This window comes from Pongo abelii, chromosome 12, assembly GCF_028885655.2.
Source record: "Pongo abelii isolate AG06213 chromosome 12, NHGRI_mPonAbe1-v2.0_pri, whole genome shotgun sequence".
In the NCBI taxonomy this organism is placed as follows: Eukaryota; Metazoa; Chordata; class Mammalia; order Primates; family Hominidae; genus Pongo; species Pongo abelii.
In genome coordinates this window covers 100,228,352-100,244,568 of record NC_071997.2, presented here as the reverse complement: position 1 = coordinate 100,244,568, position 16,217 = coordinate 100,228,352, and the positions used below count along the sequence as shown (strand labels likewise).

The following is a 16,217-nucleotide window of genomic DNA, read 5'->3' as shown; positions in this document are numbered from 1 at the left end:
TGGGTTCAAGCGATTCTCCTGCCTCAGCCTCCCGAGTAGCTGGGATTACAGGCACCTGCCACCACGCCCGGCTAATTTTTGTATTTTTAGTGGAGACAGGGTTTCACCATGTTGGCCAGGCTGGTCTCGAATGCCTGACCTCAGGTGATCCACCTGCCTTGGCCTCCCAAAGTGCTGGGATTACAGGCATGAGCCACCACACCTGGCCGAGAGGGAATGTTTTAACAGTTCTTTAGCAGTAAAGTTTGTTTTTATTTGTGAGTCTAAATAGAAGCACAATTTAAGAAACTAAATAGAGATTCTTCCGTAAGTTTTCTCTTTAAATGTTAATCAATTTTAAATCTCATTTTCCTTCTTAAAGTGGTACTGTGTTTTGTTTTGTTTTGAGAGAGTCTCACTCTCACCCAGGCTGGAGTGCAGTGGCATAGTGTCTCCCGGGTTCAGGCAATTCTTACGCCTCAGCCTCCTGAGTAGCTGAGATTACAGGCGTGTGCCACCACACTGGCTTTGTGTATGTGTGTGTGTGTGTGTTTAGTAGAGACAGGGTTTCACCATGTTGTCCAGGCTGGTCTTGAACTCCTGGCCCCAAGTGATCCCTGACCTTGGCCTCCCAAAGTGTTAGGATCACAGGCATGAGCCACTGTGCCTGGCCTTAAAGTGGTACTATCTTTTTTAAAAGTTTTGAATTTAGGTATTTACTTTTTTATCTAGTTTACATAGTTTCTTTTAAATTTTTCTTTTGTATTTCTAAATCATAGACATTGACATCTTAGAATAAAGATGATTATTTTGAAGGTGAAGGATATATTGGACATTGTTTTTTACTTAAAGAGTTTGAGGCCGGGCGCGGTGGCTCACGCCTGTAATCCCAGCACTTTGTGTGGCCGAGGCGGGTGGATCACGAGGTCAGGAGATCGAGACCGTCCCGGCTAACACGGTGAAACCCCGTCTCTACTAAAAATACAAAAAATTAGCCGGGTGTGGTTGCAGGCGCCTGTAGTCCCAGCTACTCGGGAGGCTGAGGCAGGAGAATGGCCTGAACCCGGGAGGTGGAGCTTGCAGTGAGCTGAGATCTCGCCACTGCACTCTAGCCTGGGCGACAGAGCAAGACTCCATCTCAAAAAAAAATAAATAAAATAAATAAATAAATAAAAAATAAAAAAAAGAGTTTGAAAATTATTGAGCTACGTTTATTGCTGTGTCTTTAGTTTTCGTGTATCATATGAGTACAAAATAGACAGCAGTTAATAATGAACTTGTCACCTTTCCAGTTGACAGGATTTCCTAATGTTTTGTGAATACCTTTACAGTCATGCTTAGGATACTAAGTACATTACCAGCATCAATTGTTCATGTTTTCAATTAATTTTTCTAGTTTAATTTTATTTGTATAGATTTTAAAGCTTTATTAGGTTTCTTTTGCAAGTTCTTATTTTATGTAAAATATCTTCTCTAGGTACAATCACATCTAGCAGTCCTACTGCCCAACCAGCTGAAGTGCTATTGCAGTCCACACCTCCTCATAGAAGAGCTCGCTCTGCTGCTTGGTCCTACATCTTTCTTCCAGAGGAGGCTTGGTGTGACCTTACCATTCACCTTCCTGCAGCAGTGCTGCTTAAGGAGATACATATTCAGCCTCATCTTGCATCTCTTGCAAGTGAGTAATATTTTATAAAGAAGCATCATGAGAACAAACTTTAATTGAGAAATATTTGAAAATAAAAATATTTAGTAAGCAGAAATACACTTAGGTGTGATTACCAGAGAGTGTAACTTCTGAACAGTTTTTATTGAAATTATTAATACTACCAAGTCATTTTAGGGGAAATGACTGTTAACCTCAGACAAAAAGATTATGTGATGAAGTCTAAACAAATATGTTCCAGTTATATATTATTTTGCTTTCTCTTTTGTCTCATATTTACTAAGCTTCAGTATTAAACTGAAATGAGTTCATTACACACCCATTTTTTTTACCATGTTAGTTTTTTCAGTCCAGACCTCAGTCCTAGCCTTGTAATGTGAAATTAGCATAGATTTGTGTGCCTGCCCTCCAACTTCTTTAGAAGATAACTACCTTTTTGAATAATATATTTTGATTACTTCAGTGTGATTTTAAGATTCATACTGGGTTTATTGTAATATGTCAGTATGCTTGTAATATTGTATCATTCATTTGATGCATGTTCATTGAATACATTTTATTGAACTTTGTAAGGCAAATAATTCAAAACAACTTTTACAAAATATTATCACTTAAGAGCATGAACTCTTTCAAGTATTTATAAAGAATATGAAATACTCATTTGCTTTTTTTTTTTGAGGCAGGGTCTCACTCTGTTGCCCAGGCTGGAGTGCAGTTTTGATATCTCAGATCACTGTAGCCTTGACCTCTGAGGCTCAAATGATCCTCCCATCTCAGCCTCATGTATAGCTGGGACCACGGGCGTGTACCACCATGCCTGGCTAAATTTTTGTATTTTTTTGTAGAGACGGGGTTTTGTTATGATGCGTAGGCTACTTTCAAGCGCCTGGGCTCAAGCGATCTACCCGCCTTGGCCTCCTAAAGTGCTGAGATTACAGGTGTGAGCTGCTGCACCCAGCCCATTTTGTGTTTTATATGGTTCACAAATGCTTTCAATATAGTTATAATTTTGCCAGAATTGTTTAAATTAATACACATGCTTACATTTATTGATTGATTCTCATTGCTATCAAATATCACTCAATAATTGCATGAGGAGCTGTGGGAAATTTTGTAGATTCCTGGCATCTTTGGAGAAAACAATTTTTTTCTACATATTTGCAAGATTAGACTGATATATCTTAATTACTTGTGGCATCCACACTCCTTAGATAAAAAACAGATAATATAAAGGTAGAAGGAAAATATGCTAATACACGGTGTTTTAGGATGTCAAAAATAACTATATTAAAAGGCAAATATAAGTCAGTGTAAGACTTAGGCTACCTCTAAAATTGGAAAGAGATTGCTTTTATTTGGAAAGCAAAGGAGTTGGTCATAAGTGGTGGCTTTTGAGGTTCAGCTGGATTTTGCATATGGGAATTGAAACAGGAAGCATATTATGAAGGGGGAACTCCTGTGAAAATTAATTGATTTAGGTGTTCCCTACTTAAGTATACTTGATTAAGAAATTTGGTTTTATTATTGGATTAGAGCAGAAGTTGAAAATATGTTGTGATACAGTGGAAATAACAGTCTTTAGAATCAAACATGGACTTGAATCTAAGATGTGACATTTCTTGTGGGAGCGTGGATTACTTAATCTCTTTTTGCTATGTCTGCTTGTGTAAAATGTAGGTAATACTTTCCTCAAAAGGTTTTGAAGTATAAATTTAAAAATTAATTTGACTGTCTAGTAATCAGTTTAAAGCTGGCATGTAATTCCTTCTTATTTTACCACTGAAATTAAAAATAAAACCAAGTTTCAAAAGTTTTAGTTGACATATATTTATTATATGGGGTTCCATGTTAAGCTAGAAATAAATAATTTTCCGATAGTTCATTGGGGACTCCTTAAATTTCAGCAAGAATTGATTTTTAAAAAAAAAATCCTGTGGATATTTGGTTTAATTTGAAAAGGAGGCTGGGCGCAGTGGGTCACACCTATAATCCCAACACTTTGGGAGGCTGAGGCAGGTGAATCACTTGAGGACAGGAGTTCAAGACCAGCCTGGCTAACATGGCAAAACCCTGTCTCTACCAAAAGTACAAAAATTACCTAGATGTAGTGGCACCTGCCCATAGTTCCAGCTACTCTGGAGGCTATGGCAGGAGAATCACTTGAACCTGGGAGGCGGAGGTTGCAGTGAGCTAAGATCGTGCCGTTGCACTCACTCCAGCCTGGACAACAGAGCAAGACTCTATCTCAGGAAAACAAAACAAAACAAAACAAAACAAATTTCTAAACTCAGCTGTGAGGTTAAACTCAATGTTTAAAAAATATCACAATCTAGTAGTAATAGAATAATTGGTAGATAAACAAGTTTTATTACATTTTTCCCCAAATTATTTAAAATAGTAAACCATAGCATATTAATCAAAGGTGGTTTCGTATTATTTGTGATAATTTTGAGTAAAGTAGAAATGATGACATAATTACCTATTTGGCTGGTTTTATTCATAGGGAGCATCAGGTACATGTGGATCACACATCTTTGGTTCCCCTTTATTTAGGTGAATATTAGACTGTTTAAGTATAATTTTTATTGTAGATCAAATATTTTGTGTTGAAAAGTAGCTCCAACATTAATTATGGTGAAAGTCATTGTCAAACTGTATTTTGTTGTATAAGTTTTCTTTTTACAAGTTCATGATGAATACAACTGTGAAAGCTGCTATTTTACTGGGATATTTTAATAAACTGTTCAATCTAGTTTACTTTGTCTTTTGTGATGATTCAATTTTCTCTTTTTATAGCCTGCCCTTCCTCAGTGTCTGTTGAAGTAAGTGCAGATGGGGTAAATATGCTACCTTTGTCCACTCCTGTTGTCACAAGTGGCCTCACCTACATAAAAATTCAGCTTGTAAAAGCCGAAGTAGCTTCTGCTGTTTGCCTTAGACTACATCGTCCACGGGATGCCAGCACATTAGGCCTTTCACAAATTAAATTACTGGGGCTCACTGCTTTTGGTACCACCTCTTCTGCGACAGTTAATAATCCATTCCTTCCATCTGAAGATCAGGTATCCAAAACAAGGTATGTTTTGTTTCCTGTTGTTTAAGAAAGCTTTCTGTCCTTTTTTGTTTTTGTTTTTGTTTTTTGGCAGGGTTGGGAGATAGGGGACTTAATTATTTTGTGGGTTTTTTCTTTTTTAGGTCTTAGGAAGGTCTTTGTTCCGTAGGTATCTGTATAATACAATTTTATTAGGTGTAATAGAGACAGTTTTGTGGAAACAGAATGCTGACACTGATTAAAATTAAGGTGTATATATGTTTAGTCTTTGAAATGATGATCTGTATGCTACATGTAGGTGTACATTCTAATTTTCTGGCTTGTAATTTTTTGTATCATACTCTGTTTCGGGAATTTGCGAATGCCTATGACCAGCCTATGACATCTGAACCATACCAACTGACCTTAGAAACAGGGACCTAGTCTTATATGGTAATTCCTAAATGTTAGTTAACAGAAGGATTATGTCTGAACCAAACTAACAAGGACCCGAATATATTTTTTAATCAACATTTTTCTGATAAATTTTGACAGCTGAATGTTTTATAGATGGATTTTATTGAAAACTTTGCCTGATAAAAATGAATTTAAGGCCTGGCTCAGTGGCTCACACCTGTAATTCCAGCACTTGGGGAGGCCAAGGCGGGTGGATGACGAGGTCAGGAGATCGAAACCATCCTAGCTAACAGGGTGAAACCCCGTCTCTACTAAAAATACCAAAAACTAGCTGGGCATGGCGGTGTGCTGCTCGGGAGGCTGAGGCAGGAGATTTGCTTGAACCCAGGAGGTAGAGGTTGCAGTGAGCCAAGATTCCGCCACTGCACTCCAGCCTGGGCGAGAGAGTGAAACTCTGTCTTTAAAAAAAAAAAAAGAATTTAGGATTTCTGTTTTCAAGGTGCTAAGACTGCACAGTTTTAGAAGTCTATGATAGTAATCAGTTTATCAGTATATATAATTGCATGTAAAAGAAGGTTTCTGGATGATTTCCTAAAAAAGCAAACACGTGGTTTCTAAGTGCTATGAATACAAGTACTTTTGTATGTGATTTATCTTTCTGTTTGTTTTGAGACAGAGTCTGTCTCACCCTGTCGCCCAGGATGGAGTGCAGTGATGCAGTGATGCAGTGATGCAGTCTAGACTCACTGCAACTTCGCCTCCCGAGTTCAAACGATTCTCCTGCCCCACCCTCCCGAGTAGCTGGGATTACAGGCGCCCACCACCATGCCCAACTAATCTTTGTATTTTTAGTAGATAAGGGGTTTCACCAAGTTGGCCAGGATGGTCTCAAACTCCTGACCTTGTGATCTGCCTGCCTCGGTCTCCCAAAGTGCTGGGATTACAGGTGTGAGCCACCGTGCCCGGCCGTGATTTATCTTATAGGGGAAACTTACTGTCTGTTTACTAAATTTGCAGCATTCTAAAAAAACATGTCTTAGATTGGTTAATGCTATTTATGAAACACAATATGCTGATCTTTAAAAAGTTATGTTCTACCCCAAAGTGATTTGAGCAACTTATATTGATCATACAAGTCATTTTGTATTTTCAGTATTGGATGGTTACGGTTATTACATCATTGCCTTACTCACATAAGTGATCTAGAAGGAATGATGGCAAGTGCAGCTGCACCTACTGCTAATCTGCTGCAGACTTGTGCGGCCTTATTGATGTCACCTTACTGTGGAATGCATTCACCCAACATCGAGGTTGTGCTTGTAAAGATAGGACTGCAGTCTACTAGAATTGGCCTGAAGCTCATAGACATTCTCCTGAGAAATTGTGCAGCATCAGGCAGTGATCCTACAGGTGATAATTAACTTTGATATTTAAATGTTTACATGTCTGTAAAGTAACAGCAGTTGAACTGTGCGATCTTCGTGCTTAACTCTGTTTTGGGAATTATTTTTTCTTTTAGTTTATGTTTATCTCTTCTCTCTTCTCTGATGAAGTCTCACTCTGTTGCTCAGGCTGGAGTGCAGTGGTGCAATCTCGGCTCACTACAACCTCCACCTCCCTAGTAGCTGGGATTACTGGCATCTGCCACCACACCCGGCCAATTTTTGTATTTTTAGTAGAGATGGGGTTTCTCCATATTGATCAGGCTGGTTTTGAACTCCTGAGCTCAGGTGATTCACCCGCCTTGGCCTCCCAAAGTGCTGGGATTACAGGTGTGAACCACTGCACCCAGTCTAGTTTCATTATTTTTAGAGTTTGTTCTTTGTTGTTGGAATTTATGGAAGCCTCATTTTTAATGAATAACTTAATTAAATTAAGTAAATCTTCCCATGGTTAACTTGCTTATTTAGCAGACTTTTTCTTTGGATTCTTTGTTGCAAGATTTGAATAGTCCTTTACTTTTTGGAAGACTAAATGGACTCTCTTCTGACTCTACGATAGATATTCTTTACCAGCTTGGAACAACTCAGGATCCTGGTACAAAAGACAGGTATGATTTTATTTTTCATTTAATTAAGCACACACATGCACAGAATCATGCTATAGTAAATGTTTCTGACAGTTTTTCCTTAGATGTTCTCATAAAAGACAATACTGTGATATATTGTATGTTTACCATATGCCTCACAGGTTGTAACTTCCGCAAGTTTTCATGAACATTAGACATACATTTATATGTATTTGGACATACTTTAAGCAAATTTGAACTTAAATAGAATTCTTAGTTAATACTGCTTTTGAGGAATGGAATAAAACATATATTTTTAAGTTGGCTATGTGTGAAAGGAACCTTGTAAAGTGATGGTATCAGAGTCATACTATCTTAGGTAGTACTTAATACGTGTATATGAATGTAGGAATGTTGTGTCTGTAGTTGGTACTTCGACTGTTTTGATAATGGTTCTGTTTATTTATTATTGATTATCATATTCATTGAAATCTTTTCATTACTTTCTGCACTCTTTCTTGCTGTTTACAGAATGAAACAATATCATAACATGTAAATGACATTTGAACACGTTGGCTAAATATTTAGTGATTTTTTTTCTTTTCTTTTCTTTTTTTTTTTTTTTACATTTAGGTAATTTTAAGGAGTTGTCCTAATGTCATTCTACCTTGATGTCTTTTACTTTCAAATTGATACCAACTTGAATTTTTGTTTGTTTTGTTTTGTTTTGTTTTGAGATGGAGTCTTGCTTATTGCCCAGGCTGGAGTGCAGTGGCGCAATCTTGGCTCACTGCAAGCTCCGCCTTCTGGGTTCATGCCATTCTCCTGCCTCAGCCTCCCGAGTAGCTGGGTCTACAGGCGTCCACCACTATGCCTGGCTGATTTTTTTTTTTCTTTGTATTTTTAGTAGAGACGGGGTTTTACCGTGTTAGCCAGGATGGTCTCAATCTCCTGACCTCATGATCCGCCCACCTCAGGCCTCCCAAAGTGCTGGGATTACAGGCATGAGCCACCGTGCCTGGCCAACTTGAAGTAGTTTTGAAACATATTTTTGTTGATAAATTTTTGAGCAAATATTTGGCATTCTTTGTTTTTATGTGTAGTATCCATATTAGAAAAACATAGATTTCTTCCTGATTTATGTTACTTTTTAATATTTTGATTATGTTTAAAATGAAGTCATTTGATGTTTTATTAATATCTTTATAAATTATTAAAATTATGGATTACATTTAAACATAGATTGCAATTGTTTTTGATAAAGTGAATAATAATTTGTGCCAAATTTGAATCATAATGGTTAGTAGTGGTTAAAATATATTTAAAATATCAGTGTTAAATATTTTTCCAGAACAGGTTACTTGAAATCTGTTAGGATTATTTAATTTTTAAATATTGTTGTGGCTTTTTAATAAGAAGAAAATTAAGCTTAATTCATTTTCTCTGCATAGTACTTTTTAAAACATGAATGTTTGTTATATAAAACTGACATTAATGACAAGGTTGTTAGACTGAGAAAAATGTCTTCCTTGTCTTCTGAATTCTCTTTATTCCCCATCATGTGAAATTGAAAGTCTTATCTTTCAGAATTAGTATTATATACCTTCCTATCCCTGTTTCTTTTAGTCTGAAGCCAAGAATCTTATATTCTGAAATAGAAATTGAAGGAAAATAAACTAAATGTAAACACAGTGTTTTAAGAACTTGAGAAATCTAAAAGTCTTTTGCTCCCAGGTTGTGGTTCAAAGTTGGGTATATTTTACTGGTTCCCAGCTCCAGGGGGTTGGGATTAGTGGGGTTAGTTGACCTATAATCTTGTTATTAATGTTAGTTCTAAATGACAGATACCTGTATTTTTAAAAGTACTATGCAGAGAAAATAAATTAAGCTTAATTTCCATCTTATAAAAATTATACTTAAAAAAATATATGTAAGTATTGAGGGTGTATTCTGTTGTCAGAATGAATGAGTGTGGGTGGCTATTACTAGTATTTAATGCTAGGGTCCAGGGATATGAAACATGCTGTATTTCATGAGACTTTGCACAATGAAGAATTAGCCCCAGATCACTGTTCTAGTATGTTATCTCAAACCTTTTGATGGTTGAAATCAGTAAGGTTATTGGAAAATTGGAACTGGAACTAGTATGTCTTTGTTGCCAATAGATTTCCTTTTTTTCCTATTTTAGATTAAAATAATCAAAAACAGTTAGTATATTATTCTCATAAATACCCTACTCACCATGCAGAGATGGTATTTATCTATATGAAATGCCAATTGCGCTATAGTTGGTTATATGAATTCGTTTTCTTCGTTTAAGAATTCAGGCCTTGTTAAAATGGGTTAGTGATTCTGCAAGAGTGGCTGCTATGAAGAGAAGTGGCAGGATGAACTACATGTGTCCTAACTCCTCAACAATAGAGTATGGTCTTCTGATGCCATCTCCTTCTCATTTGCACTGTGTAGCAGCCATTCTGTGGCATAGTTATGAGCTGCTTGTAGAATATGACTTACCAGCACTCCTGGACCAAGAGCTCTTTGAGTAAGTATGATTTGTGAAGTCTTTTTTCCCCCCCCAGTACTAGATCAGTTAGTGTTCACTTGATAAAACAAAATATTTTACGTGTTTATTAGGAGAAACATAATATTTTGAAAGTAGCAAATATAATCAAGTATACTTTTGAAATGAATTGTCAAATATTAATTTATCTTTGTGTTTTAAGAAGATATGTTAGCAGTACTGCCTTCTTTTTTTTAACCTAAAATTATGCTTAATGTAGGTGTTGCTGTGGTTCATAGTGTTTATTCTCAGTTGCAAATTTTCCCACCAGATTATCTTTAATGTACAACTCTGGCAGGAAAGTACAGCTAGACAAGTTTGGGGCTGGGCGTGGTGGCTCACACCTGTAATCCCAGCACTTTGGAGGCCGAGGTGGGAAGATCGCTTGAGTCAGGAGTTCAAGACCAGCTTGGGCAACATGCAAAACGTCGTCTGTACAAAAATGCAGAAGTCAGAAAGCTGGGCACAGTGGCTCACGCCTGTAATCCCAGCACTTTGGGAGGCCGAGGTGGGCAGATCACGAGGTCAGGAGTTCGAGACCAGTCTGGCCAACATGGTGAAACCCTGTCTCTACTAAAAATAGAAAAACTAACCCGGCGTGGTGGCACGTGTCTGTAATCCCAGTTACTTGGGAGGCTGAGGCAGGAGGATCACTTGAACCTGGGAGGTGGAGGCTGCAGTGTGCCAAGATTGCACCATTGCACTCCAGCCTGGGCGACAAGAGCAAGACTCTGTCTCAAAAAAAAAAAAAAAGTCAGCCGGACACGGTGGTATGCACCTGTCATTCCAGCTACTTGGGAGGCTGAGGCACAAGAATTGTTTGAGTCTGCAGAAGTTGCAGTGAGCTGTGCTCACGCCACTGTACCCCAGCCTGGGCAACACAGCGAGACTCTGTCTCAAAAAAAATAACTTTGGGGAGCTGAGATGGGAGGATCACTTGAAACGAGGAGTTTGATGCCAGCCTGGCCAAAATAGAGAGACCAAATTTCTACAAAAAAATTAAAAATTAGCCAGGCATGGTGGCACGTTCCTCTAGCCCTAACTACTTGGGAGGCTGAGGTGGGAGGATCACTTGAACCCAGGAGTTAGAGGCCACATTGACCTATGATGATGGCAGCACTGGCACTGCAGCCAGGGCAACAGAGCAAGACGTCATCTCAAAAAAGAACAAAAATGTAAAGCTAGAAAATTTGAGACTTTTCTAGATTGTCCTTTTGACAAGTAGTTTTTATTTACCCACGTTTCTTCACCATATTTAGCTAAGTCTTTGCTGAACTTACTGATAGGTAACTATTAAGTCTGCAGCAGAATATATTTTTGAAGAGTTCCTGTGACACATAAAAAGTAGGCCTATTGTTCTCTAGTAGGTCATCATATTTGGCCTTAGCGGTTGGCATAATCCATGACTTAATTACTGAGCCTCACTGATAGTTTTTTATTTGCAAACATGAATTTAAGCCATTTGTCATGTGGAATTCAACGTAAACATTTGTTTGGCATGATCTTTTTTGTTTGTTTGTTTCTCTACATGACCTTTTTAGGTCACACAGAGAATGGTAGAACCATTTTAAAATAGCTTACTTGATTTTATGTACTCATTTACAAGTCTAACTCAACTTCCATTGTACCTACATTCTTCAATTTTAAATATAGATATGTGTATATATATATATATGCAGTCTTAAATCTTACAATGTTTTATTATTCAATGTCAAATGAAGTATATAATGTCAGAGTATAGATTGAAGTATAACAGGAATATTTGAAATAGTTTCTTCTAAAAATAAACTTGTATCATTAATATGATATCTTTTATTTTTCTAGGTTACTTTTTAATTGGTCCATGTCTCTTCCCTGCAATATGGTTTTGAAGAAAGCTGTTGACAGTCTACTTTGCTCAATGTGTCACGTACACCCAAACTATTTTTCTTTGCTCATGGGCTGGATGGGAATTACCCCTCCTCCAGTGCAGTGTCACCATAGACTGTCCATGACAGATGATAGCAAAAAGCAGGATCTTAGTTCATCTTTAACAGATGACTCTAAAAATGCACAAGCACCTCTCGCATTAACTGAATCACATTTGGCTACCCTTGCTTCCTCTTCTCAATCTCCTGAAGCTATTAAACAATTACTAGACTCAGGTTTGCCTTCTCTTCTTGTGAGGAGTCTGGCTAGTTTCTGCTTTAGCCACATTTCTAACTCAGAAAGCATTGCTCAGTCAATAGATATTTCCCAGGACAAACTCAGGCGCCATCATGTCCCACAACAATGTAATAAGATGCCTATCACGGCAGACCTAGTTGCTCCTATTCTTAGGTTTTTGACAGAAGTTGGCAGTAGCCATATTATGAAAGATTGGCTTGGTGGTTCTGAAGTCAATCCACTATGGACAGCACTTCTGTTTTTATTGTGTCACTCTGGGTCCACTTCTGGAAGCCATAATTTAGGTGCACAACAGACCAGTGCAAGATCAGCTTCTCTTTCTTCAGCTGCTACAACAGGATTGACTACTCAACAGCGCACAGCAATTGAGAATGCAACTGTTGCATTCTTTCTACAGTGCATTTCATGCCATCCTAATAATCAAAAGCTGATGGCACAGGTAAGACAAAAAATAACTTACATTTTAGTTGTTTTATTACATAAGAAAGGGCCATGTATAAAGGCCAGGTAATAATAAATTTAGTGAGGGTTGAGTGCTTTTAAGGATCTGAATTTATAAGGTACTGATATCTCCTTTCTCCACCTCAAAATATGCTGTCACTTGAATCACTTATTCTTTATAATGAGATGACTGGCAGATGCATTGGGAACCTAGCTAGATCATACAACCCTCATTTTAAAAAATTTCTGCAAACAAAAAGAAAAAGCCCAAAAAAAATTTCAGCTGCTGGAACAGTATTGACACTGATCACTGAGTACTGTATGTGCCTTGAGGTATTGTGTTTTTTTGTAACGAGATTGCCGTACTGATAATTTGCTTCTCTTTACATGGGCGTTAGATTAGGTTTCAGATAGGAGACTCCACATAAATCACATATAGAATGTGGAAGATAGGCCGGGTGTGGTGGCTCATGCCTGTAATCCCAGCACTTTGGGAGGCTGAGGCGGGCAGATTGCCTGAGGTCAGGAGTCCAAGACCAGTCTGGCCAACATGGTGAAACCCCATCTCTCCTAAAAATACAGAAAAATTAGCTGAGTGTGGTGGCATGCGCCTGGAATCCCAGCTACTTGGGAGGCTGAGGGGAATTGCTTGAACCAGAGAGGTGGAGGTTGCAGTGAGCTGAAATCTTACTACTGCACTCCAGCCTGGGCGACAAAGCAAGACTCTCTCAAAAAAAAAAAAAAAATGTGGAAGATAATTTATCATACTGCACTCCAGTCGGGGCGACAGAGCGAGACTCCATCTCAAAAAAAAAAAAAAAGTGGAAGACAATTTATCATATATTATGATAAATTATAATTTAATTTATTATAATAAATCCTGAAAGGTAGAATTATTTCAAGAGTAATTCTAGTTGGCTTTTTGCCAAATTTTGCTTTTGGTTACCTCATGTGACCTTGGGCATATTGGTTAATCTTATAAAATGGGGCTAGCAATACCTGCCTCAAGGATTTTTTGAGACAGTTAAATATTTTAATTTGTATAATGTACCTAGCATAGAGCCTATATGAGATACGGTAGACACTAGTAAATAACTTTTCTCCTTGTTATTTAATAGTGCTCATTCCAGTCAAACTTTAGTAGTACCTAGAAAAATAGATAATATAATTTTTATAAAATATTGAAGGAGTTAGTTTTATTAAGAAGAAGGGCAGGTCGGGTGCTGTGGCTTATAGCTATAATCCCAGCTGTTGCGGAAGGCAAGGCGGGTGGAACACTTGAGCTTAGAAGTTTGAGGCCAGTTTTGACAACATGGCAAAACCGCTTGTCTACCAAAAAAAGAAATCATAACCAAAATTAGCCGGGCATGGGGATATGTGCCTTTGGTCTCAGCTACTGGGGAGGCTTGAGGTGGGAGGATCACTTGAGCCTAGGAGGTTGAGGCTGTAGTGAGCTGAGATCACACCACTGCCCTCCAACCTGGGCGACAGAGCGAGACCCTGTCTCAACAAAAACCAAAACAAAACAGAGGAAGAAGAGAAAGATATTTTACTGCCTGTAGTAGTTAATTACTGGGAAAATATCTCTGCTAAATATGCATTAAAAGAAAATGCTTAAATTACCAACTTCACCTGAGGGCATGATTCTAGGTATTTGAAAATTCAGTTTGTGCTTCTGGGTAGCATGAACTCTTCGTGTCCCATTGATTTCTCTCTTGGTTTCTTATTAAGGCTTTATATACATTTTGGGGGTGAGGTGGGGCAGGATCTCTCTATGTTGCCCAGGCCTCTAGTGAGGTTGCACAATCACGGCTCACTGAAACTTTCGGGCTCAAGAAGTCCTGCCTCAGCCTCCCAAGTAGCTGGGACTGCTGGCACATGCCACCAAGCCCAGCTTTTTTTTTTTTGGTGGGAGGGTGGGTAGAGACGGAGTTTCACCACGTTGCCTAGGCTGGTCTGGAATTCCTGGGCTCAAATGATCTCTTAGTTTCCCAAAGTTCTGAGATTATCAGCATGACCTTGGCCTTGTTATATATTTTTAATATGCTTTTTCTCATAATTTTTATTTTAAGATAACCACACCAATATTGACTAAAGTTAATGGGAGTTCGTTATGCTAGGTATTCATTATGTGCAAACCATTTAGTACTAATTTTTTCTAACCCTGGATACGTTTCTTACGCTTTTATCTCCTTTGGTATTCATATATTTTAAGATAAAATCATTTCTTTCCTCCTTAAAAAAAAAAAACTTAACTACTAGACCCCCAGAGACATTTGTTCTTTAGTTGCTGATTTGATATGTTAAAATAAACTTATTAATTCATATTTTCTATTTCCTTTTTATCTTTCAAAATAAAAAGCTGCATATAAATCTTGCATTTAACTTTTTAAATATTTTGTCTTGCCAGGTTCTTTGTGAACTATTTCAGACATCTCCTCAAAGAGGGAACCTTCCAACATCTGGGAACATTTCAGGGTTTATTCGAAGATTATTTTTACAGTTGATGCTGGAAGATGAGAAAGTGACAATGTTTCTTCAGTCTCCATGTCCAGTGAGTATTTAACACTTAATCATTGGCTGTGTATAGATGTATTTTACAATTTCGTATCAGAGCCTGCAGTTATCTCCTATGTTCTAACTTCGAGTGTAGCAAAGTGAAACTAGCACAGCCTTTATACCTAATGACAGAACTTGACAATTTCAGGATAGCACTCTCCCTCATGCCTAGGAATAACATAATTTTACCTTACCCTGAGAAGTATAGTTTGATTTGTGGAAAAAAATGAAAAAATAGTAGGTACAGAGTGATAATGCAAAAGTTGACCAACAAATCATGGCAAATATGCCATATCTAAATTAATTATATCTTATAGGATTTATTGAGTATTTTATTCTTAGATGCTTTTGAGATTATAACAATATGTATTCCAAAAAGTTACTTCCTGATTTCTTTGATTTCTTGATTTTCAGCTGTACAAAGGTAGAATTAATGCTACTAGCCACGTCATCCAGCATCCAATGTATGGAGCAGGCCACAAATTCCGTACTCTTCATTTGCCAGTCTCAACAACATTATCAGATGTTCTTGACAGAGTGTCAGGCAAGTCAGATTTAAGTATTAGTTTTTCTTTAACTTTATGTTTGATGTATATGGAGGTTTATTGTTTTTATAACTTTATTTTCTGCATCCACTTGGCAACCATTAATGACTAGGAAAGTTCAAGACATCTTTATAGTTTGAAGCATAAGAAGCCAGTCAAGTGGACAAAATATAAAATACATTTAGGCACCCCAAATTTTTTGGTTTAATGTGTCACAGTGACAAATGGGCAGCTAGAAATACAGACAAATAATTGATGACATGTTCTCACAATAAACCATCTGGTCATTTTATACTAGATTAATTGCAGGATATTAGGTTGAATAGCAAGATTCTAATTAATAAACATTTACCAAATTGAAGATGGTGATCAGTGATCAAGACATAAATGGAGTAGGTAGAATTGACTGGTCACCTTATTGTTTATTGTAGTCAATGAAGAAAGCAGAGAGAACATTTTCCCCTAGGTTCTTGCCTGTATTTTACAGGATGATACCTTTAAACAACATATGGGATACTTCTTTAAAAAGCAGTTTTTGATGGCAAAGGCATAGCAACTTTTTATTTTATTTATTTATTTAGTTTTGAGAGGGGGGTCTCTGTCACCCAGGCTGGAGTGCAGTGGAACGATCTTGGCTCACCACAACCTCTGCCTCCCACGTTCAAGCAATTCTCCTGCCTCAGCCTCCTGAGTAGCTGGCATTACAGGCATGTGCCACCACGCCCAGCTAATTTTTTCGTATGTTTAGTAGAGACTGAGTTTCACCATGTTGGCCAGGCTGGTCTCGAACTCCTAACCTCAAGTGATCTGCCCGCCTCGGCCTCCCAAATTGCTGGGATTACAGG

At 37.7% G+C, this 16,217-nt stretch overlaps 1 protein-coding gene across 23 annotated transcripts in view; it reads left to right on the top strand.

Moving 5' to 3' along the window:
* BIRC6 (baculoviral IAP repeat containing 6) overlaps nucleotides 1–16,217 on the top strand; it is a 258,994-nt gene that overhangs the window by 144,239 nt on the left and 98,538 nt on the right. For 22 of the 23 annotated variants that reach the window (XR_002913821.2, XM_063713739.1, XM_063713738.1 and 19 more), the window contains 8 exons: nucleotides 1,457–1,657; nucleotides 4,442–4,721; nucleotides 6,247–6,503; nucleotides 7,035–7,143; nucleotides 9,422–9,643; nucleotides 11,486–12,266; nucleotides 14,679–14,822; nucleotides 15,242–15,371. Coding sequence is in view for 22 of the 23 variants with exons in the window: in XM_063713739.1 (XP_063569809.1) it covers nucleotides 1,457–1,657; nucleotides 4,442–4,721; nucleotides 6,247–6,503; nucleotides 7,035–7,143; nucleotides 9,422–9,643; nucleotides 11,486–12,266; nucleotides 14,679–14,822; nucleotides 15,242–15,371 (2,124 nt within the window). In the remaining variant the exon portion in view is untranslated. The remainder of the gene's footprint in view (nucleotides 1–1,456; nucleotides 1,658–4,441; nucleotides 4,722–6,246; nucleotides 6,504–7,034; nucleotides 7,144–9,421; nucleotides 9,644–11,485; nucleotides 12,267–14,678; nucleotides 14,823–15,241; nucleotides 15,372–16,217) is intronic. The other variant, XM_054548243.1, reaches the window with a different exon arrangement.